Source organism: Notothenia rossii (assembly GCF_949606895.1).
Source record: "Notothenia rossii genome assembly, chromosome: 7".
Taxonomy (NCBI): domain Eukaryota; kingdom Metazoa; phylum Chordata; class Actinopteri; order Perciformes; family Nototheniidae; genus Notothenia; species Notothenia rossii.
In genome coordinates, this window is record NC_136905.1 from 16,879,480 (window position 1) to 16,902,033 (window position 22,554).

Below are 22,554 nucleotides of genomic sequence, written 5' to 3' on the forward strand. Positions count from 1 at the left end.
ACCAGCCAGCAGCTTCATGTTTACCATACAGACTTCAAAATGACATCATCTGTTCATCTAACGAATCGAAAATAAGCATTTCCCAAAATGTCAAACTATCCCTTTAACTGTCAAACTCAATGGCTTCCCTTGTGGACACGCTTATTGCCCCCAAATGGTAGCTGAGCTCCCATAAAGGCATGTGGACAAATGTTTATCCCCACAATGTCAGTATTACAAGGAGGCGACACGCTCATAGCCACATAATTAATCACACTGCATGTGTGCACGTGATCTATGGACAATCTCGGGAGAAGAGAGCAGCAGGCGGGAGCAGGGATGCAGGCATGCGGAGGACGAAGGGGTGGATTGGAGTGGGACGCTGAGACTGAGAGAGGGAGCGAAGGGTTGAAGGTCTAATTAATGGAAATGTAGGTTATTAGTCTCCTGATGAGGACACTGGCAGAGAATTAATTAACAATTATAATTAGCAAGATTGTTAGAGAGCAAAATGGTGTCAGCCAGCAAGATAAGAATGAGCTAGCATAACAGAGTGTGTGTGTGTATTGGACACTGTCATTATTACTGTATGTTAAAAAAAAACAGCTGTGTGAACATGCCCTATCTGACAATGATATGTCATTTCAGCACAAGTGATGCAGAACAAGCAGCTGATTGGAAAGGATAAGGGGCTTTTACCATCACCAGACTTTTCTAGAACGAAAATCAATGTCATACATTTCGGACCAATAAGACTGCCATCACTCTTATCTTGGTTGAGACGTGTTTTTGTTCTGTTGCCACAAATAAATGAGGTAGATCTCCTCACAGTGAGAAAGAGAAAGAGAGAAGGGGGGTTCCTAGAAATAAGAGTTTGTAGACCTCGCATTCCTTAGTAATCAGTGCATTGATAAACAAAGCACATAAACAGCACACAATGCTTCCCTCCCTTGCGTTGTGATGAGTAAGCACTTGTGGCTCTAAAGTGTCTGTATCAGTGTGCATTTGCCATAAAAGCGAGCTAGTGTGCAGAGAGCCAATGATACATTAAGGCTGTAAACTATGAAGATGTACACACACAGCAGAATGAAAACCACACAGATGCAGCCTGCAAGATTAACAGCAGAACTAAAACCCTATAAAACAGAGAACGAAGCTGAGATCAAATGAAATATATGGATGACAACAGGGGGAAAAAAGGAAAACAAGGATGAATCGATGAACAAGGCACCACTTTAATATACAATCTGTCTCTTTAAAATAATCACTATTAACAGACAGTATACTGGAAGCAGTTCATTTCTGACCAGGAGCACCTTTCATATACCCCAGCCCCCGCTCTTTTCTCTCAGTCTACAGATGGCTATTTTGTTATTTCTGACCATGGCTTAATGAAACAGAAGATTCTCCTCCGATGGAATCTTTTTGGGGAGCAATCAGCACTCCACCGATTACATGCATCCATTAATCACCTAACGAGTGCTCACTCGCATCAAACAGCGGCTTCAACCTGCCTTGCTGGCTTTCTCCTCCAATGAAATTAAGGTAATTTGACTTGCCTAACTGTTGTTTGTGGAATCAGGGGAGAAGTGGTAATCATATCTGCCTGTTAAATTTGTCTCTTCAAAACCAATTGGCTCAGTTAGCTTGCACTGGTTTTCTATTGCTGTGTGCTTATATTTGCCTCTTTAATGAAGAGTGATCTGCTGTATTTTTGGAAGAGCGCAACAACCCTACACACCAGTCAGATGAGACACTTGGCAAGCAACTAGGGCTTATCAACATGGCCTACACACTCTCAGAACTGAAGCAAACAAGCCTGCTCTCCATATTTATTTTACTGCTGACCTTCCTCTCATTGCAAACAAATACTGCTAAAATGGAAAACCATACGGACAAGTGAGGGACAGTCTTGTGCACTTAATCAAATCAATCAGATAAAATAATGGATTTTGGCTAGAGGATGGCTCAGGAGGGACATCCACTCATCTAGGAGCATCTAAAGCCTGAGAATCATTTCATGCACTTCAGTTTAGTGTCAAGCATTACGTTAATGCCCTATGAGTCAATAACCTATAGACACTTTCCCCGTTCTCTTTAAGTACCACCACCTGTGTTGAAACTTTTCAGCTGAATGACTATCAATTGTTATCACTAATATTGTAATGGTTTAGACAGGGAAAACTGCACCACCTGCACCTCGAGAAATGGAGTGTGAGGTATCACTATCTTCTTTAATGTTGCTTCAATATAATGCTTCCTCTCATCATTGCTCCAGACTTTGTTTGGTTATAAATTGTACATTGTGTGGAGGAAAATGTCTGCTGTTTGGTGTATCCCCTGGCATATTTTGTTATTAATATGATCCAGTTTTGGCCTTTTTACCAGGAAACTTTTTTTGTGGTCCTTTTTTGACAAACTGGAGTGTACACCAGAGCAACATATTATCACATGAGCAAATAATTGTCTAATTACGCGTCAAGCGCTCGACGAAATGAAGCCCATTATCATTAATTTGATTCGTGTTTCTGGACCTCCTGATTCGTTTTAGTACAATATCTGTTTCTGTCTCCACTAACTCCTGAGGGAAATATCTCTTTAACAGCTAAATGCTCCAACAGTTCACCTGCTAGTTGCCAACGGTGTCTGTCTGCGGTTTAGTGCTGAGCAGGTACTGAACAATTAGTCTTTTAACAGAAAACAGCTGCCAGCCGCAACATTTGTAGCTTTGCAGGCCGTAAAAAAACCAAATAGCTGAAGGACACTTAAACGCTCAATAGAGCTGAGGGGATCTCAGGGTTGGCTGAAGATTCTTATTGGGTTCAGGTGATCAACTTATTATATAAAACGTATTGATCAACGCCACTTGATTAGTTATCAATATTTCATGATTTTATATATTTGACCCAAAATAAAACCCTTGCTTGGCAGATCCCATGTCTATCGAGGGCTAAGCCTTGATTATGATTAGTTCAGGACCAGGCCAAGACAATAGATCATCCACTAACATGAACAAAACAGTGATGTGTGCTAAAATGTGTTACCATTCACTGTATGTTCAAAAATACTGACAAGAACTCCAAGCCTCAGCTGTAGGATGCAAAACCTTTGTTACTGCACAGGACTGTGAACTGAATGTACTCAGGGGGAAGAACGAAAGCAGGAGGGCCGGAGATTCAGGGTAAAAGGGGCATATAGATAATGAGGCGAGGGGAGAACAAGGTACAGTCTGAGGATATATTAAACTTCATCCCAGTTATCCAGGATGAATTCCCTTCGGGTCAGTGCCATTACACATGCCTGTATACGCCCACACACGCACACGGACACACACTGGCAAACAAGGATGTGGTATAAATAAATGGTGTCCTAGATGTGGTGGTAATGTTTGTCCAAACATACTGCCCACAGCACACACTAAACTTGTGCCCTTTTGATGTTACCTCTTCATCTCAATGACACAAAGCTTCAACATGACATACAAATAAAGTAGAACAAATTGTTACCTACACTGCTAAACTGATTTGTCCAATAACTGTTCAGTTCACTCAGAAAGTGTATTAGCAATAGACAATAGATTATTTATTTCAACTTTTTAAGCAATATTTCCAAACTTTCTCTGGCTCCAGGTTTTGTAATGTGCTTGTGCTTTCCTTTGGACTGTTGGTTAGGCACCTTGGGTTTTAGGGAATTGTTATTGGGATGTTTTCAATATTTTGTCATGTTATTGAAACAAAACGAATCAATAAAATATTCATATTGATGATGACAATAATTCTAAGATACATCCCTAGTCTACATAATTTTTTGATAATTAACAAAAATATTTGATGTATCTCTTTGCTGGGGCGCGATGAACCACATGAGCATTCTGTACAATGAGTACAACAACAGGCAACACAAGCTGCTTCAGTGTGTATAATAAATTGAGTTTAAAAATCTGAAGAGATCCTGGGCAACCAAAGTAAGGGTATGAATTCGCATTAATTGGGTATTTGCATTATTGTGTAAACATACTGTTCATTACAACTACTCAAACAGCCACATATTGTACAGCTGCTTCTGCAGGGAATAATAAAAAGCATGCCAACATGCTAGCAGACACACATGCAACAGAAACAAAAGACATGTTTGTGCACATGATCTCTCACACATGAACACACAGTGAGGTAGCTGTAGGTCAGTTAGCTCATTTGTCCCTCGTCGTGGTCCAGTGTGGCGCGTGTGAAGCAAGAGATTGGCTTTGTAGCTGAGGGAAAAAGCACGAGATGAAAGGGTGCTTCTTGGGTGTTTTTTCTTTAACTTCAGAGATCAAGCCGATGGGTTGTAGAACCCTCCGGCGCTGCACACATGATGAAAGGGAAACAGCTCTCCCCTTCCACATGTACTGCACGTGTGAGAGCAGTGTGTGCAGATGTAAATTAATATAGTTTTTTAACTACTCAGCATATTTCTTAAACATAAGGATTAAATGTAAGGAAAACAGCACAGTCAGGAAAAGAGAACCGAAAGGAACAATAGAGAAATTATCAATAAAAATGCGCTAGAGAGTGACATCCACAGGGACAACAGAATGATTTTAAGGAAGGGATAACCAGAGATAGAGTAGAGCCGAGAATAAATGAAATGACAGAGTCAGTCAGGGGAAATAGAATTGAAAGAAAATCAAAACAGAGAGACGAAGGGGAACCTGTTATTGGCAGACTACTGAGAGAGATGGAGAGAGGTGTGCAGGAGCATAAGGGCCACTGCACTGCATAGCAAGAGACAGTGCTAGTGTCGCTAGAGAGAGACAGAATGAGATAGAGAGAGACAAAGGCATAAAGAGAGTGAAAGAAAGTGTTAAGCCCTGCACCACAGACATGCGTTACAAATCCCCAGGGACCCGGTGGCAGATCAGTACAGGATCAATCTGCTGCACCTCAGCAGGGACGCAGCACACTCCGTACATTCCCACACACACCACTCGTGTGTGTGTGTTAGTGTGTTACTGTACTGTGTGTGTGTGTGTGTGTGTGTGTGTGTGTGTGTGTGTGTGTGTGTGTGTGTGTGTGTGTGTGTGTGTGTGTGTGTGTGTGTGTGTGTGTGTGTGTGTGTGTGTGTGTGTGTGTGTGTGTGTGTGTGTGTGTGTGTGTGTGTGTGTGTGTGTGTGTGTGTGTGTGACCATGAAGAAGTGATTTCAAGACTGGGAGGTGCTGTAGCAGGAGGAGAAGAAAGATGGAGGGGAAAACAATGGAGCAGGTGGGGAGTTGAACAGAGATAGATAGCTGTGTTGGGTGCAGATATTAATCAACTGACCTGACCAATCCAGATCATGCTTTTTTTTACAACTTCAATATGAAACGCATAATTGAGTAGCATTCACTAAATATAATGTACATATAATCAAATGAAAGTATTTTCCTGTATTCTATAATTCATAAAAAAGCTCTAAAGCAAATACATCACTGCTGGCATCTAACCGTTCCCAACACTAAGATAAATGATCGTATGATTGATAGGAACTCCCACGTGGGAGATCAAAGATCAGTTTATCTCCTCCACTATCCCATCACAGCCATTAGAGAGAAAGCATAACACTGACCTCAGATCAGTGTTTGGGGACCTTGATCCAACTGCCTGTAACTCAATCTTATTAGAGCGTTAAGTCATTACTGCATGTACACACAGAGGCCTCACAATGCAATTAGCCATTAGCCCATCACGCTGACAAAGCATGGCTAATTAGCAGATCGCAGGCGCATCGGTAGCAGAGCAAAACATATTTAATATCCCCATCAACACTCTTGAAGAATATTATATGTCATGTACTGTTTAGATGTTTTGTCATGCTTGGTTGAGGAGCATTTTTTAAAGTACCTAGTCGTATTTGTGAAGATATGTATAACTAGCTTTGAAACAGATTAAAGATTTTCCACAAAGGACGATGAAAGTCAGATTTTGTTTGTTTGTTTTTGACATCCAATTGGATCTATTCCTTAAGACACCATAAGAAAAAACAATAACCTAAAAGGCTATTATGAAAACATTATTCAACACGGGTCAATGGATGAATTCCAGAAAAGCTGCATCAGGGTCAGGACTGTTTGAAATGCTGTTCTGATCAGCAGAAACACATCTGTTTGTTGTGGTTCTACAGAGCTGGTCAGACGGCTCGGACTCGGCCGCTGTTAGTTGAGGTTGAGAGTTGATGCAGAGTTTTAGGTGTGTTGCTCTCTTTGAGGGGGAAAGCAGTGGATTATGTTAGGTCAGCTCTGGCCAGATCAAAGCAAAAGTCTGACAAGAACCGAGAAACCTCTGAGAAATATATGCAAGCAAGCATGCACATACACACACAGAATACAGCGCACACACAATTTGGCAGAGGACTGCCGGTCAGAATGCCAAAGAAACTACTCTTTGTAGCTCTCCATAAATTTACTTTGAAGGAGTTCTGACTGGGTAATAGCTTGTATGGAAAATACTATCACAAGAGAAAAACACACACGGCACAAATTCAATCTCAAAGCCCCTTATTTATAATCGCATTTGTGACAAAAGAAATGGAAGGAAACACAGCACCACTGGCATTAATTAAAGAGAATCATATTTTATGAAGCAATTCTCAGGAAGTAAGTGCAGCACTGACCCTCCAGCCCCACCCCAGACAGACAATGTCAAATAAACTAACACATTTAAATTAGGGCATTAGACCAGACCAGTCTGGGCTAGGAGCAACATCACCCTGCTAGCAACCCGCCTTAGCAACCCGTAAGTAGGCCTATAGTGTTGGCGAGGTTACTAGAGCAGAACTGGGCCTTGCACAATGCTGAAAACACACACACACTGGTTTCTGTGGGTATATGTGCCCTGTCACTGCGGAAGGATAAGCTTTTCATGGTGCAACATGCAAACCCTAGACCTGGTGAGTGCAACGTGTGGCACTCCTGTGTTTCCTTGATATAATTCATGGCCGAATCAGCCAATGAAGACCCTGTTTGAATTCTGGAGCACCACACATATTGCCTCCCAGGTAACGGGCCAAAAGAGAAGGGATGAGCTTGAGGCTTCACCAGGATCTCTTACAAACTCAGGCACTAGTCTCGCCTGGAGAACACTGCACTAGGCTGGACTGGACTGTTCAATACACACAATTTGACCAGACAGTAAATCTGATGAATCAAAGCAGATTAGGGGAACAAGGTAAATCAAAAGAGGGGCAAGTCAGCAAAATAAAAAGAGATTGAACCTGACTGCTCTAAACAGGAATTGATGGATCAGAACAGGCAGGATGGTGCAAAGCAGAGTGCAGGACTATAAGGCAAACTCAATAGACGAAAAGCTTGAAACCAGCATAACACAGAATCTACTCAACTCATTCCGATAACCAAATCTGTGAACCATATCTTCCACAAAAGACTCAATTTTTAAGAAATTAGAGAAGTTACAGTTTGTGTGTGGCGTGCTTTGTGTGTGAAACCACACATGTTCCTGTGTGGGATGATCGGACTACTTGAGGCAATGCTGCAGCTTAGTGAGGGCTAGAGGAAGATGAGGATCATTGGCTGAGTGATGTGCGCATTGTGTGTTAAATATGCATGCACAGCAAAGTGTGTGTTAGTGTTTTTCAGAAAAATCAGGAGAAGAAAAATTGAGGGAGAGGAAAGGAGAGTGCTACAGAATCATGCTGCAGTGGGCTTTTACAAAGGATTGATGCACATGCTATACACATACAGTAAATGGCATGTACCCTTTCAACATAAAAAGGAACATTAAGTACAAGAAAAACACACGTAAAGACACAAGTCTGTCCTGACTGGTTTGAGGCTATCAGTGATATGAAGCTTTTGGAATTACATGCAGGGCAGCACAAGCTGATGATTTAAGGATTAGGGTGATCAACATGATATCAAGACTTTATCATAGACACTTCAAGCCAAACCAGTCCAGTCTAGATCAGCATAGACAGCATATTCTTCACAACCATGCTGCCCCTCAGCACTCTTACAAAGGGAGTGTTTGAATATTTCACCTTACACCGATTAAGCTCAGGACTGAGCAGAGGGGAGCATAGCAGATCTTTGACCAGTGCTTTGGGGAAAGTGAAGGACATTATGCTATATTACCCAGCAGGCACCAGGTGGTGGTGGTGCAGAGGACACCATGGCAACACCATGAAAATGCCATGGCAACACCATAGTAACTGTGGCCTCATTTGCTCGCTGGTGGTGTGGTACAGCCCAGACTTGCTACAGTGGCATGGTCGTCAGATACACACTTCAGTCACATCAGTAATAGTAACATCGTTCATTAATTATTTCATCAATCAATTAATTGATCATCATCATCATCATCATCAACAATCAGTCAAAAGGAGCAAGAACACAGTATCTACTGGTCTCTGTTTTTTGCTAAGTGAGAGACGGACAGAGGAATGAGCTGATTTTTTTTTTAAAGTGACGAAAGAAAAAAAGCGAAAGGTCGATGGTCGGGTTAATTAACAAAGAGATGTGATCACCATATGATAAAACTTTAAAAAGAAAGGTGAAAGATGTTGAGAGCTTGTTAATGAAAACCAGGAGGATGAAATGCAGAGGAAAGCAGCAGAAAGCAAGAGACAGGAAACTGTGTGAGAGAAACATACTTATGTGTAAAAGCAGCGAGTGTCAAAATGTGATGTTAGGTAGTACGAGAGGAGTGACAGACTGATAGCTATAGTAGATACAGATGAATAGAGAGTTTAGACTTTTACTTGTCTTTTTTGTCACAGGCACTAATGTCTTCACAGTCATATAGGAGGAATCGAAATTCAAAAATGATTTCAGTGTCTAGAATCGCTACAAAGCTAAAACATTTAAAACTATTTCATCTAACACTTCCTCCAAATATACCAAACTTAACTAATATATATATATACCTGTATGTATATATATGTATATATTTATTTGTACATATATATTTCTTTATAGATAAATGATAGAATTCAAATGATAATTTCATACAATAAAATATCTCAGTTAAATCACAGTATAACATGGTACATTCTCAAAAACATAGTATATTTTAATATATTCTTTTTTCTCAGCATAAAATAAATAAATAAAACAAAAATAAATAAGCCAGAGGGTTTTTAAGAGTCACTTCTGTTCATGCAGTCACAGACTTAAGTATTAGCGCCTCAATAGAAATAAAAAATGCTCAATGACATACCAGGTTAAAGCCCTGTTGATTGATTGAAAATGACTGCTCTACTACACAGAAAGCAGTCGAACAGTTGCCGTGGTTTCCACAGTTGGTGGTGCAGAGTGAGCGAAAGTACTACCTCACTGAAAGGTGGCTGCCCTGGGTCCTAAGCATTTGCTACAATTGAACTACACAACCCTCCCACCACAAATCTTTGAGATTTCATTCAGCTAAACATGCAGTGATTTTGGGGCTGTCCAAAGAATAGGAAATGGCAAAAGCATTTCTCTAAAAAACAAAGACAGATTGTTGTTAAAAATTGCCCCACACAGACCTAGATAAAAAGCAATCCATGTGCAGATAAAAGGTACAGTCTTCCCTCATCTTAGGGCAAAGGAGTAGTTAAAAGGGGAATTGAGAAGGTCAACTAACCCTTCGATCTGTGACGACATGCACAAACACAACGCACAGTCCCTCTCATAGCAGGTCAACACCCCCATCCCCGCCCCCCCCCCCCCTCCATCTAGCCATTATCAACAGCATCCAAAAGCTACAAAGTCTAAAAGTAGGTGTTCTTTTGCTACATCATGTCAAAGCTACATTCAACTACAATAGAAGAAGAGCTGGGCTGTGGCTGGTCTTAGTGTGAGAAATGAGGTGGATATGTTGACCTTATGAAAATGGGGTTTATGCATTGCAATGTTGGCAACATTGGCACAGTTTACACAGTAGATGGCTTTTGGCACAGCTCACAGAAGGTACAATGCTACAGTTCACTACTTTCCCTCGAACACATAGCATTAGGTATTCATATTGGTCAGCCAGAGCCAGGTGCTGTGGACTTTAACTAATTTATTACAATCACATATGAGCAAATTAGATTACACTGATTGTACCTATACGAGGATCAGTGAAGATGTGGAACATCTGACTCTGGCTGAAACAAATGATCTAGAGGAAAAACAATTACAATGTTTCAGATGCAAACAGATGTGCCATTGCATCGCTGTCACATTGAAGGTGGGAATATTGCTCAAAGTCAAACAGTCATCTGATAATCTTGATAACAGGAGTTAATACTGATTGCATTCAGTGAAATCTCAGCTCTTGTATATGCACCTCAAATTGGATCTCAAAACGTTCACAGTATATCGTCCAGTCTTCCTGTATTCTCCGAAAGGAAATAGTCAAAATACAGGATCATTTCCCCAGCACAAGTATCTGTGGTTCTATGTTATTTAAACCTTGGTAACGGTGACTTTTATTGTCCATAATAGCAATATGAATTAACATCAAGGTAATAGTTTTATACATATCAGCAAAATATATTTCCGTTAGATTGTGCAGTTACAACTATGGCACGCATGTCTGAAAAATACAATGAAACTTGTGCTTCATATAATCCATCATCTACAAACTCTGCAATATAAAAGTGGAATACAATAACATCCTAAGGGAGCTGCACTTAGTTTTAATTCCCCTTACTTCATCTTGATAAATCTTAACTGGCCACTTTCATAAAAATAATAAAGTTCATAGCTGCACACCCCTTGCTCTGTAACATGTAGCTACAATTATTAAAATGACTCCAAGCCTCCTGCACAATTGTCTTCAAAGCTAATTTGAATATTATGCAGCCATCTAGTGCCAATTACAGATATTGCACCAATCATCCACTTGCTCCACTTACATGATGGTGAAGTATGCATTGTTCACGTGTGGAAAGAAAAGATGGGTCTATATCTATGAAAACATATTTCTTGGAAATCAATCTTGCTAAAAAGCTGTTGAGTGGAAATTTGGCACTGCTTTCAAATTATTCCCACTTCCAACACTAGCCACATCCAGCCTCCTCTTTATTAAAACACTAACACAGTGAGAGAAATATATTCATATATTAAAAAATAGGGCAAGGGGAGAAAAGTCTGAGTAAGAAAGAAAAGAAAAGACAGACGTAAAAAAAAATCTGCTACATGTCTTTTTTGTTCTTATTGTTATTTCTCTTTTAAAGTTCAGTTTGTTGTTCAAATACTCAACTGTGTTGGAGCAGCTCTGGTTGGACCAGAGGAGAAATGACAAGCTCCCGCAGGCAGGAGGAGAAGGGATTCAATCTTATTAAAAGTATTTTTAGTAAAACATGACATCAAGTAGATGGTCCTGGGGTGGAGCTAGATGGGTCTGATGGTGTCAAAGGAGGTCAAAGGGCAAATAAATAGCACTTTCCTCACTGTGAAAGGTGTTCAGGCAGAGTGCATGAGAGAGTTGACTGCATTGCTTTTTATATCAACTGATTTACAAAAAGGAAGAAGAGGGGGCAGTCTCTCCAAGAAGTAATCCACCAATCCAGTTCAAAAGCCAACAGCCAATGAGGACAAAGAGCCAGAGTCGTTGACCAAGCACTGGCATCTTTTGGGAGAGTGTGGGTCTCTTCACGTCCCATAGAGGAGTGTTCTCAAAGCCAGAGGGAGGGAGACGTTTTGAGCATAAATCTTTGTGTTTACGTGTGTGTGTGCTCGTGCATGTGTGTGTACAAATATGACATCATTACTCACAAGTCGGACACTACTCTTATCCATAGTTGTGACTCTGGGAGGGGAGGAGAACCGAAGATGACATCACAAAGCTCAATTCTGAGCGGAGGAGAAGTTCGGGAGCTGCCGTCCCCGCAAACGCAGTCTCGCCTTCACTCTCGTCGTCATCCAAGCGGATGTAGCTCACCCTGGTGTGGCGTCTCACTGTCGCCCTCACGAGAACGCGAACGATGGAGCAGGTGGCGGTTGCGTTGCTCTCACACAGAGTAGTGCTCGCAGTAGAACTACTGTCCATGTTAGTTCCCGCAGTGATGGTCGCCAATTGATTACCAATGGTCACCAAGGCAGCCATATCTCTGCTGTTGTCCCTGGCTTCAGCTGCCATGGCACCACGGTTCTCAATCGTAGTGGTGCTCGCTCCCACGTCTCCCTCTCTCCTGTCCCCCTGTCATACCTCGCTCTCCAGGCTGGAGAAGTGGGCCGACCCTCGGCGAGAGCAAAGGCTCTTGGCTTTGAGCGGCAGGTGTGGGGAGTAGAACCTCCGTGGCTGTGGCACCGACCGAAGTCTCTGATACTGGAGCTTGGCACTGGCCGAAGCCTGAGCCTGGCCCACCATCCCGACCCCTGCTGGGGGTGGGACGGAGGATGAAGAGGGTGGAGGCGGGATGGGGACCGGGAGAGAAGTGGGAGACATGGACGGCTGCTGGGGTGGAGAGGGTGAGGGCTGAGGGGGATGGTCCATGGGCTGTGTGCTGAGGCTGAGGTTAGATTGGCTGCCTGATTTGGCCTGACTGGAATCTGGTTTTGGGGGGAGAGGCTTGGGGCGAGAACCCCCGCTGAAGCTGTGGCAATGGGGGAGAAGCTCTTCCTGGCTGTGTGAAAGCGCTGTGGCTCCTCTCTTGGAGTGGGAGGCGTGCGAGTGACTGTGGGGATGGGGGTAAGGATGGGGCTGTGGGTAAAGGCTGCAGGAACACATGGTGGCTCGTCCTGCTTCTCCCCCTCTGTCTCGAGATCGCCCCTTGCTCTTCCCTCCTCTACTCTTCCACTTTTTCTCTCCCTTCACAGGGATCTTGTCCATGGACCAGTACCTCCTCGGTGGAGGGAAGGCAGCAGGGGGGGGTGGCCACTGGGAGCTGAGTCCTCCACTCCCTCCCCCTGAGCCCCAACCTACTCCTGGCCCTGAACCCAAGAAATCAGCACCAATCCACCCTTCTGCCCGAGTTCCTAGTAACGAATCATCCCGACTGTTTATACTCCCCCCTTTCTCTCTGGAGGGGTAAGTGCCAAAAAACCAGCCTCCCCCGCCTATGCCCCCTATTCCAGCGCTGCCTCCCCCTGCACCTCCTTCCCAGTATCTTTCAAAACGGCCAAACTCCCCTGACGAGCCCTCATCTGAATAACTGTCCTCTGCCCGGGCCCTGTCCCTCTCTGACTCAGACACTGCCCCCCTACCTACTCTCCTTCCCCTCTCCCTCTGTCTCTCCCTCTCCTCCTCTTCCTCATCATCATCATCATCATCCTCATCATCCTCCTCATCCTCAGAGTCCCACTCAGGGAAGGACGGCCCTTCTCTAGTCTGTGCCTTCTCTTTTTCATAATGCATTAACAAAGGTCGCCGCTCTCCTAACCTCCCGCTGTCATCTCTCTCCACCCCTCCACTTTTTCTCCTCTTGGAGGAGGGCAACAGTGGGTGGAGGGAGGTTGGAGGAGTGTTAGAATCATCTCCTCTTCCATTCACCCAAAACTTTACGGATGCAGGCAGTTTGTTTAGGTTCGGGTAGCGCTTACTGGGAATACGAGGTCTGGAATGAGAGTGTGAGGATTTGGGACGCCTCTCCCTGCTCCTGTTACTGTCCTCCTGTTCATTGCCCTCATCTCCTCCCTCCCTCCTCCCTCTCTCTACCCTGTCTCCTTCCCAAGAATCCCGTCCCTTCTCCCCGAATGTGCTCCGATACTGAGCAGAGAACGAGTAGTCTTGTATTCCCCCTTCCATCTCTCCTTCTGCCTCCCCTTCCCTCTCTGCCTCTCCATCTCCCTCCTCTGGCTCGGAGCGTCTCCCCCCAATTGATTTCTTCCTTTTCTTTGTCTTTAGCTCCTTCTTCTTCTTCTTTTTAACTTTTCGCCGCTTCCTTTCTCTCTCTCGCTCCCTTTCCCTCTCTTCCCTCTTTTTCCTCTTTTTGTTCTTTTTCTTCTTCTTCTTCTCTTTCTCCTTCTCTTTCCTCCTCTTCTTCTCCCTTTTTAGCCTTTCAGCATCTCCACCTGCTCCACCCCTTTCTCTCTCACTCCAGCTTGCCCACCACTCTTGGAGCTGAGACAGTTGGCTTCCCCCCCGCTCCCTCTCTCGTTCGCGTTCTCTGTCACCCCAGGATGTGCGGGGTTTCCTGGGGGGAATGGGCGGTGGCAGGCGCCCTTGGCTGAAGGAACGAGGCCGGATGATTGAGCGTTCCCTCTCCCTCCCCCTGCCAAGGAGGAGGCTCGACTCTTCGGTCAGCTCTTCATCGTCATCGTCATCCTCTCCATCTATTCCTCCAGTCCTGTCCCGTGTGCTCCTGGAGGAGCTGTAAGAGTAGGTGGGAGAGGTCGAGCGGGAAGATGAAGCAGATGAGGACGTGGATGTGGACGAGGTGGTCGACGAAGACGAGGAGGACGTATAGTGCAAAGATGCAGAGGGCGAAGGAGGGGTGTAAGAGGGGCTGAGGGGTACTGGCACAGGAAGTGAGAGCGGGGGAGAGAGGGGGCGTGCCCTCCTCCCTCCTCCCTCTCTCACTCCATCTCGTGCTCCTCCCCTCCGCCCCAGTGGCAAAATGTTTTCATACAGAGGCCCTCCAGGCTCTTTGGGTTTCTTGGGCCTGCGCTTCCTCCAGAAGGATGAGGGGAGAGGGGGAGAGGGGTGTGGCAGCGGGGGTGTAGGGGGCAGAGGGGCCTGACTCTTAGAAGGCAATCTGGGAGTGCCCAGAGGTTTAACGGCCCCCTTCCCCTGACCTCCGCTGCCACCTCCCACCACCTTCTTCCCCACCCCATGATCTACGCCCTTCTCTGAATAGAAGGCCACACTGGCTGGAGGGGGCTGGGGGTGGCCCCTGGGCATAGTCTTGGGGGTCTGGGAACCTGCCTGCTGCTCCATGCAGGGCCCCAGTCCCTCAGGGTCAATGGGACCATAGTATCTCTTATAGCCATCAAGTCCCCCACCCCCTCCAGCAGCTGAAGCCCAGTTTGGTGGGACTTTCTGTGCAAAGGGTCCCATGTCAGTGATTGCCCCCCTTACAGCCAATGGGTTTGTGGCTGCAGCGGTTTTTGGCAGCCTCCAGCGATCCACCACGGCCAGTCTGCGGTCTGACCGGGGCAGGAAGGTGGAACAAGGGAGGGGTGCACCAGCTATGGGGGCATTTGAGGGACCCAGTGCAGTCCCAGAATGCACCACGGTGGGAGGAGAGCCCGGTAGAGGTGTCTTGTAGACGGGCTGTGGTTGCTGCTGTTGCGGTGGTTGCTGCTGTTGCGCCATGGCAATGACTGGGTTGGTCTTAGACGTTGAGACAACATGCGGCTTGGACGGAACTGTAACCATGGCAGTGTGGTGATGAGTTGGCAAAGTTTTACTTCCACCTGGCGTTGTTTCATCTTCAAAACTACAGCAGCTATACATGCCCTGAGAAAAAAGGGAGCACAAAACAAAAACACAGAGTTCAAATACAGTGTAGAATGGAATACAATTGAATAAACAATATTTCCTGAAATGGAAATGTATACAAACTAAAAAATGTATTCGAGATAATGTTGCAGGAATATATTGGCAAAAGATGTAACAACATACATGCTTACAGATGCCCCACAAGTACAAAATACATTCTATTACTGAATGTACAAGCAAGATATAGGGACAGAGAAAGTGGATGAGATGAAAATTATAAAACAGAAGTCCAAATAAGTTCCAGTTATCAAAAGAAATGCAAGATAGCTATTTTTCAGAAAAACATCCATTCCTATTTATAGTGCAGCTGTGCATTGTTTGCCTAATTAAATTGCATGCATAAATGCATAAATTACAACCACGATAGTGAAAAAGAAGACATTATTATCTGTGTAGCTACAATAATCACATGCATATGGTGTGGGCTGTTTCTGTCAAGGTCACTGTCAAAGGAACAGGATACCCAGGATGTGAGCAGAATTGAATTTCAATTAATCTCCCGAATTGACTGAGTGGAATTGAATTGACCCTCGACCTCACACTTTCTCACACTCAGACTGAGTCAGAGATAAGGGCACATGTGTGTGCATCTGGTTACATGCACAGCTTTGGTATCAATCGTGTTGTCCTGATAAGAGTAGTTTAAGTGCTCTATAATTTTAAAACACCACATCGATGCCACTAAAAAGGGTTTTAATGGAGTTAAAACATAAGCAGTTGAAATGTGGATATACAAATGTCAGACGCTTAAACTCTGAATGCCTGAAGAACACTAAGACATTGTGTGTGCTGAACACACACACGCACATGCACACTGACAGACAAAAGCACTTACTCTGCTGATTGCCAGGAGAAAGTCCAATTTGCCAGAACTGGTGGCCATGCAGTGGCGCAGCTTCCAGTAGACCAAGTGTTCCCAGGCAAACACCAGCAGACTGAGGCCCATGGCCACCAGCAGCATGTAGAAAACACCAGCCATGTTGTCAATATCCAGTTTACTGCTCATCACCTCAATTTTGTCATTATGGCAGATCCCAGACAGCCAAAGGCGCTCCAGCATTTCAATCTCATCTGGAAGGGGGGAGGACGAGAGAGAGAAGCAGGAAGCGGGAAATGAATAAGGTTACAAGGTGGTACAATTAAAGGAGGATAACATACAGAGAAAGAAGAGGAGGAAGAAATGCACAATGTTAATACAAAAAAGAAAATAATGGAAAGTAAGAAAGGAAAATACAAGAGGTAAAGGGGTTAAGAAGTAAGAGACGGGATCATGTTGGTAGGATTTAGGGGTTATTTCAAGGTTGTAGAGAAAGAAAGGAAGGACAGACTGATGATATATATAAGAGGCAATAGGAAGAGACAAGGGGCACACAGGGAGACAGAAAAGGCTAATAAGCACTAAAGTACAAGTCTACAGTATTGCTTGCCATTTGCCCATTATCCAAGGTGACTTCTCAAGGTCATAGGTCAGTATACAAAAAGCAGCACTGTGTCCAAAGTAACAAAGAGGTTGGCGCCCGAGACAGAAAGAGAGAGTCCAAAACAATGAAGCAACACTGAGAAGTAAAATGGCCCCGACAACCTAATCTCAACATTGTAACCCAGAGTAAATGAGGAGAGGAGGAGAAGAGGGAGACCAGGAGCCACAGTGAGGTGGTGGGATAGGTTGAACAAGCATGGAAGAGAGGGAGAGAGGTAATGAGAGAGTTGAGAAGAATATTTTACAGAGAGAGAGAGGAAGCGGCGTTCTTTCTCTGTCCACGAGCGCATCAGGGGAAATGAGACAGACAGAGGCACGGGGCGAGTTGGAGGGAGCTGCAACAAGGGAAGCAGAGATGGAGGATGAGAGGCTGAGATTGTGTTATTATGACAAACTGCAAGAACACTCTTCAGCTTGAACAGGATGAGAGGAGAAAGAAAGAGGAGCAATTGTGAAGAGAGAGATGATGGGAAGGGACAGAGACAGAGGCAGAGGGAGAAGATCATAATCATTTAATTGTGCAGGAGGGATGGTCAGAATCTCCATCAAGGTGGTAAGCTCTGGAGGATTCAAGATTCCCATCTGTTAACCTACCAGGAACCAGGAAAGACCGCTCTACCCACCTCTTCATTTATGATCTCACTGGCCTAACGAATCTCAGCTGCCCTGCTAAACCTGTGATTGGCTGCAGGGGTTGCTGGTGTAACCATAGTGATGGACAGCTGGAGGATGTAGTGCATGATTCATGATGGAATTAAAGAGGTGTATTCTCCAACAGGACTCATAATGAGAGCTTGCTGCTACATTAATAGCAATGTTAGGATGAGCAGCCCTGCAATAACCGGGTGTGAAGGTTGCATTTAACTGCATGTTACAGCCTCTGCTCTATCCCTAAGTCAAAGTGCTAGAGTGGGGTTTAAAAGTCACGCACCCACTTGCAACACAACACCGCTCTGCGAAAACTTGAGCTTTTCATTTGTGCCATCATTAACCAAGCTTGCGTAGCTTAGATGAAGCCGAATCAGTCATCTGTGTGATCTGGCTAATGTGTCTCCTGTAGAACATCATTAGCCAATCAGCCGTGGTCTACAGCTACAGCAACAGATGGACACTGCGTTACTGCAGCCCACTGGCAGACTCAGGTAACAACTCCCTTCCTCTGATTTATTCATACAAACATACAGTCCAAGACACAAAATGCAGTCTTTAACTCCGGAGCGGAGCTCAATTGAAGAGGATTTATCGGTGTCATTGACCTTCAGTAACAGCTGTGTGTCCAAACAGGCGCCTGAAGTGAAAACAGCAAGTGTCCTAGTGAAGACGCAGATAAACAGGTAGTCTCATGTCTGTACTCCACTTCACAAGCTCCAGTCGAATCCTTTCTCCAAGCTCTAAGTCTCATCTCCTGGCTTTCCTGCCATTTGACTTCCAGTGATTCATCTCGTGGCTCTTCCTCTCCGTCTTTTACAATCCGACTCTTTTCACCACGCAGGTTTCTTTCCTCCCTTAGGCCTTTGTGATGGCAGTTGTCTCTAGCTCTCAGTCGCAGCCAGCTCATGCTTGCCAAATCTGACAGGTGTGTCAAATCCACACTCCACCTCTGTCGTTACTGGCAGTTCAGGTCAGGTAGAGCTGGCACACTGCAAACACGAAGCTGGCATGCAGCACAAAGACATCATTTAATAAAGGAAACTGTATTTGTGTGTAAAGTGCAGGTGCCTGTGTGCATGCTTTCATTGTGCCAGATGTGGCATGGTGCCAGACATGTCCAGAGACGCTGAGCTCCATAGTTGTTGTGCAGTAAACCATGACCTGTACAATACTGTGCTTTTATCACAACATGACAAACCTCTCGGCATTCACTGCAAGATTTCTGAAGAGAGAAAAAAAAAACTGCCCTGCGAGCCAGAAGCTGTAAAGCCAGCTTCTCACATTTTTTTAATATCTACTCACTGAATAATATATTATTCGAATCAAAATCCTGATACTATGCAAAAAATAGAAGGGGACCTGATAAGCGGAGAAAAAGGGAATCTTGCAACTCAGCAGTTCTGCCTTTATCAGTATACAAGTTGTAGTGAGATCAATGAACCTCCTCTTAAAGCCGCGCCATGAATCACCAGAGGGAGCAACAATACACTCACAGGGCTGACAAAGCCTCGGCGGACTTCTCTAGTGCCGCTCTAATGCAGTTGTAAAATGATATGACTCAACACGGCATGGTACAATAATGATGTAACACTGTGACATGATTTAGCCCGGCTGAAGGTGTGATGCAGACTCCTTGAGCCGCAGGGCGATTGTTGAGATGCATTCTTTGAGGGCACGCTGAAAGTGAACCCCCCACTCCCTCCCTCCACATCAGAACAAACTAATCCTCTTCCTTAGTAATCCACTCCAATAATGCCTGCCTACAACCAGAAACCTCAGTGTTCAAAACTCCCCAGATCCATCCAGCGTGCACAGCTGATGCTAAGAGGTGCACAGAACATAAGCAAGGACAAGGGAATGCACTTCAAATTAAAATAAACAACAGACATAGCATGTCAACTCTGTCTGGGCTCTCTGTTTTTCTAGCACACACACACACACACATTTCTCAGGTCCAACATTCAGCTCCAGACCATGGTCTTATTTAATAGATATTGGCATCAAATTGGCATTATCAGTGTGTGAGCAGCTAAAGTGTCCGCGTGCCAGAAAGCAGCTAAAGGGCTTTGTCCGCTACACCATAAGCAAAGCTGATTAAAAACATAAGAACAAGCCAAACAAGTAGCATCCGATTGAGACATTAAATCTGTGTGGCAAACTGTGTAAATGGGAATCAAGCATTACTGAACTGCCAACTAATGAAAGAACAGATTATCTCTGTCAAAACAAGGACCTGTCCTCCCACGTATTAATTCTATACACATGTATTTGCAGCGGACAAATAGTATAATAATAATACCTCATAGCTGTCAATTATCTAATTATTCTGTATGATCCGTTTTTGTATCTCTGCTTGCTTCTGTGCTATCATCTCATGTTCAGGGTATTTTCAGGTGTTTCTCTTTGTTTTTGTATTTACTCTTCACTTCACACTTCCTCGCTCTCTCTGTCAGTATCAGCTAATCTGTAAAGAGTGTGAATCTGTCACCACAGACTTGTGATGACAACTGACTCAAACAAGTACATTTGTGTCTGCTAACAGTAACCCCATGAGCAGGAAGAAGGGAAAGAGGGATAGATTGAGATGAGTGAAATGAGGAGTGACATTTGAACATTCACCACAAAGTCAACATATATCTTCAATGCTTGAAACCAACAATAGACCTCTTGCTTCTACATCTCCTTCCTTTTCCCCTCCTCTCTGGTAGCCAATAAAAAGCCCTGCAAACCTCTCAACCATCGTCGTCAGCCCTCTCCTACACACCATTATTCCCACACAATCGAAACACCTTACAGCCATCACGCTCACCACATCTTGCACTCCCCCCATCCACTTCTCATCCTATCATTCATCTACCCCCTGTGTCCTCCATCCACCCCCCACCCTAGAGCTACTCTTTCGCTCGTTTCTCCATCCTGTCATTTTACCCATAACCTTCCCATTGCCCCTCCATTGTTCTAATTATTTTACGCTCCACCCTCCCCTTCACATCGTTCTCACCATCTCCCACCAGCTGCAGCAGGGCCAGGTCAAGAGGACGTTTCCAGCGTGAGTTTTTGTGCAGGGCGATACCGTAGCCTGTGGTGGCAAAAACCTTCCCCGAGCCTATGGTCATCACCTTGGAAAAAGGACAATGTGCAGAAGGGTCAAAAACTGGCCAAGAGACAGGGATATGTGTGCGTTGAACTTAGTATGTGAGCAAAAGTGCCCTGTGTAAATGTGCCCTTACCTTACAACCTTCGTCCTTCCTGGCCATATAGTTCAATACTGCAGCATCATAAATAAAAGCATCTAGTTTCCTGTAAAGGGATGAAGAGAGAATTCATTCATCATTTATTGGGAGAGAGGGCGCAGAGGTATGGAGAGACTGGCTGAGGCATGAGGAGGAGGAAGAAAGGTGGATTTCTGCAATGTACCTGGGAAGAGAGTTAGGGTGCAAACATATGCGGCAGACAGGCACACGGAATGATAGAGAGGCCATGAAAAGTTAAATCATAACAAGAACAAGGAACGGTGGATGGAATAGTAAAGCAGGTTTGGCGGAAACCGTGAAAACAAGGAGAATAAAATAAGGAGGAGATCAGGGAAAGATGTGTGAGTAAGAAGGAGCGGGAAGGTGGTGGAGGAGGAGGAGGAGGAGGAGGAGGAGGGTGGTGGGGATTTATATGGTGCGAAGAGCGCAGTGACAGGAGAGAGAGAGAGGCCGAGAGAGAAAGAGAAGGGAAAAAGATTTACACACTTCAGGGGGAAAAGACATGGGATAGAGCCGGAGAGTGATGAGGATTATAAAGTTTAAATACAGACACACAGAGAAAGCACACTGGGAGGGGAAAGAATTGACCAAAAGAGAGAAATGGTAAGATAAAAGAGCAGATGAGGGTTGAGAAGAACGAAAGGCTAAGCAGTAGGGAAGAGAAAAAAGACGGAAGAAGAAAAGCAGGAGTTTCTCATTTTACACCGAGTCATAATTGTGGTGTGGAATGGGGAGGGAGAAATGATGACAGGGGCTTAGGAAAGAGTAAACTGGGATTATCCGACACATGACGGGTGATAGAGATTCTACTAGAAACTGAAGAGGGAATGCTGCTCGCACTGTGCGGGTGGAGAGAGAGGTGAAGGTGGAGATAGAAAGAGAGTACAGGTGAGAGAATATGTGCAGGAAAGCAGAAAGTGTGTCAAAAGATTTGAAATATTATTCAGAGTTGAAAAGAATGCAGCTGCGTATATGGGGGTCGCAGAGGCATGACGGGGGGGGGGGGGGCGCGAGAGACCAGTAGGAAAAATGGTTATACATTTTTTTTTAAAAAGATTTAAAATAAAAAAAAAAAAAATCATATTTTGAAAGATTATTGATTCGAAAATAATATGATACAGTACTATTACGTCTGGGTCTCTGTGTTTCATTAAAGCTCGGCTCTGTGTGTGTGTGGAACGAGCCATTTTGTTTGCGTGCGCGAGCGAGAGAGAGAGCCACCGGTACCGGAGATCGTTGATGTTAGCTTCTGGTACTAGCGAGCTACGCTAACGGATATAAGGAGTTTTTTCAACAACAAAGTGGAGGAGAGTCCTCTCCTGAGAGACTCAGTGAGTTAAAGGACTCTCTCAGTGTTATCTCAGTGGGTCTCAAACGTTTTGGTCACCATTAATGTAAACAATTATTTCCGAGGCACACGTTTATATGATCATTATAGTTATTAAATAAATAAGAGAATAAATGAAAAACAAGTACGAAATACTATATGACAGTAAAACAAGAATAAAGTTTAAAAGGGGAGTGATTTGTAAAATATCCATAAAGAAATTGTAAATCTGTTTACAGTTCTGTGTTGAGAGATGTATCCATAGATCTCTTCATTTTGCTCTCAAAGTGCACCAGATTGATGCTTTTAACTTAAATATTTAAAAATCTTCCCGGGGGAGCTTGCCCCCGGACCCCCCTATGTGAGGTCCACACACCACCTATAAAAATGGCACTTTAACCCAGCTTACACCTATATGCCGTGAGCTGATTATCGAGCCTTCATTGTAACAGTCGCGGGTATATTGTGTATATGCGTGGGGA

The 22,554-nt window shown here is 44.4% G+C and overlaps 1 protein-coding gene across 14 annotated transcripts in view; it reads right to left on the minus strand.

Annotated features, from left to right (window-relative positions):
- The window catches only part of grin2db (glutamate receptor, ionotropic, N-methyl D-aspartate 2D, b), a 118,740-nt gene that overhangs the window by 1,497 nt on the left and 94,689 nt on the right, over positions 1-22,554 (minus strand). For 13 of the 14 annotated variants that reach the window (XM_079691321.1, XM_079691325.1, XM_079691319.1 and 10 more), the window contains 4 exons: positions 20,722-20,791; positions 20,493-20,610; positions 16,196-16,431; positions 9,808-15,318 (listed from right to left, as the gene is read on the minus strand). In XM_079691321.1, the coding sequence (XP_079547447.1) occupies positions 12,121-15,318; positions 16,196-16,431; positions 20,493-20,610; positions 20,722-20,791 (3,622 nt within the window). In that variant the 3' untranslated portion in view covers positions 9,808-12,120. Of the gene's footprint in view, positions 1-9,807; positions 15,319-16,195; positions 16,432-20,492; positions 20,611-20,721; positions 20,792-22,554 lie in introns of those variants that run through there. The other variant, XR_013809953.1, reaches the window with a different exon arrangement.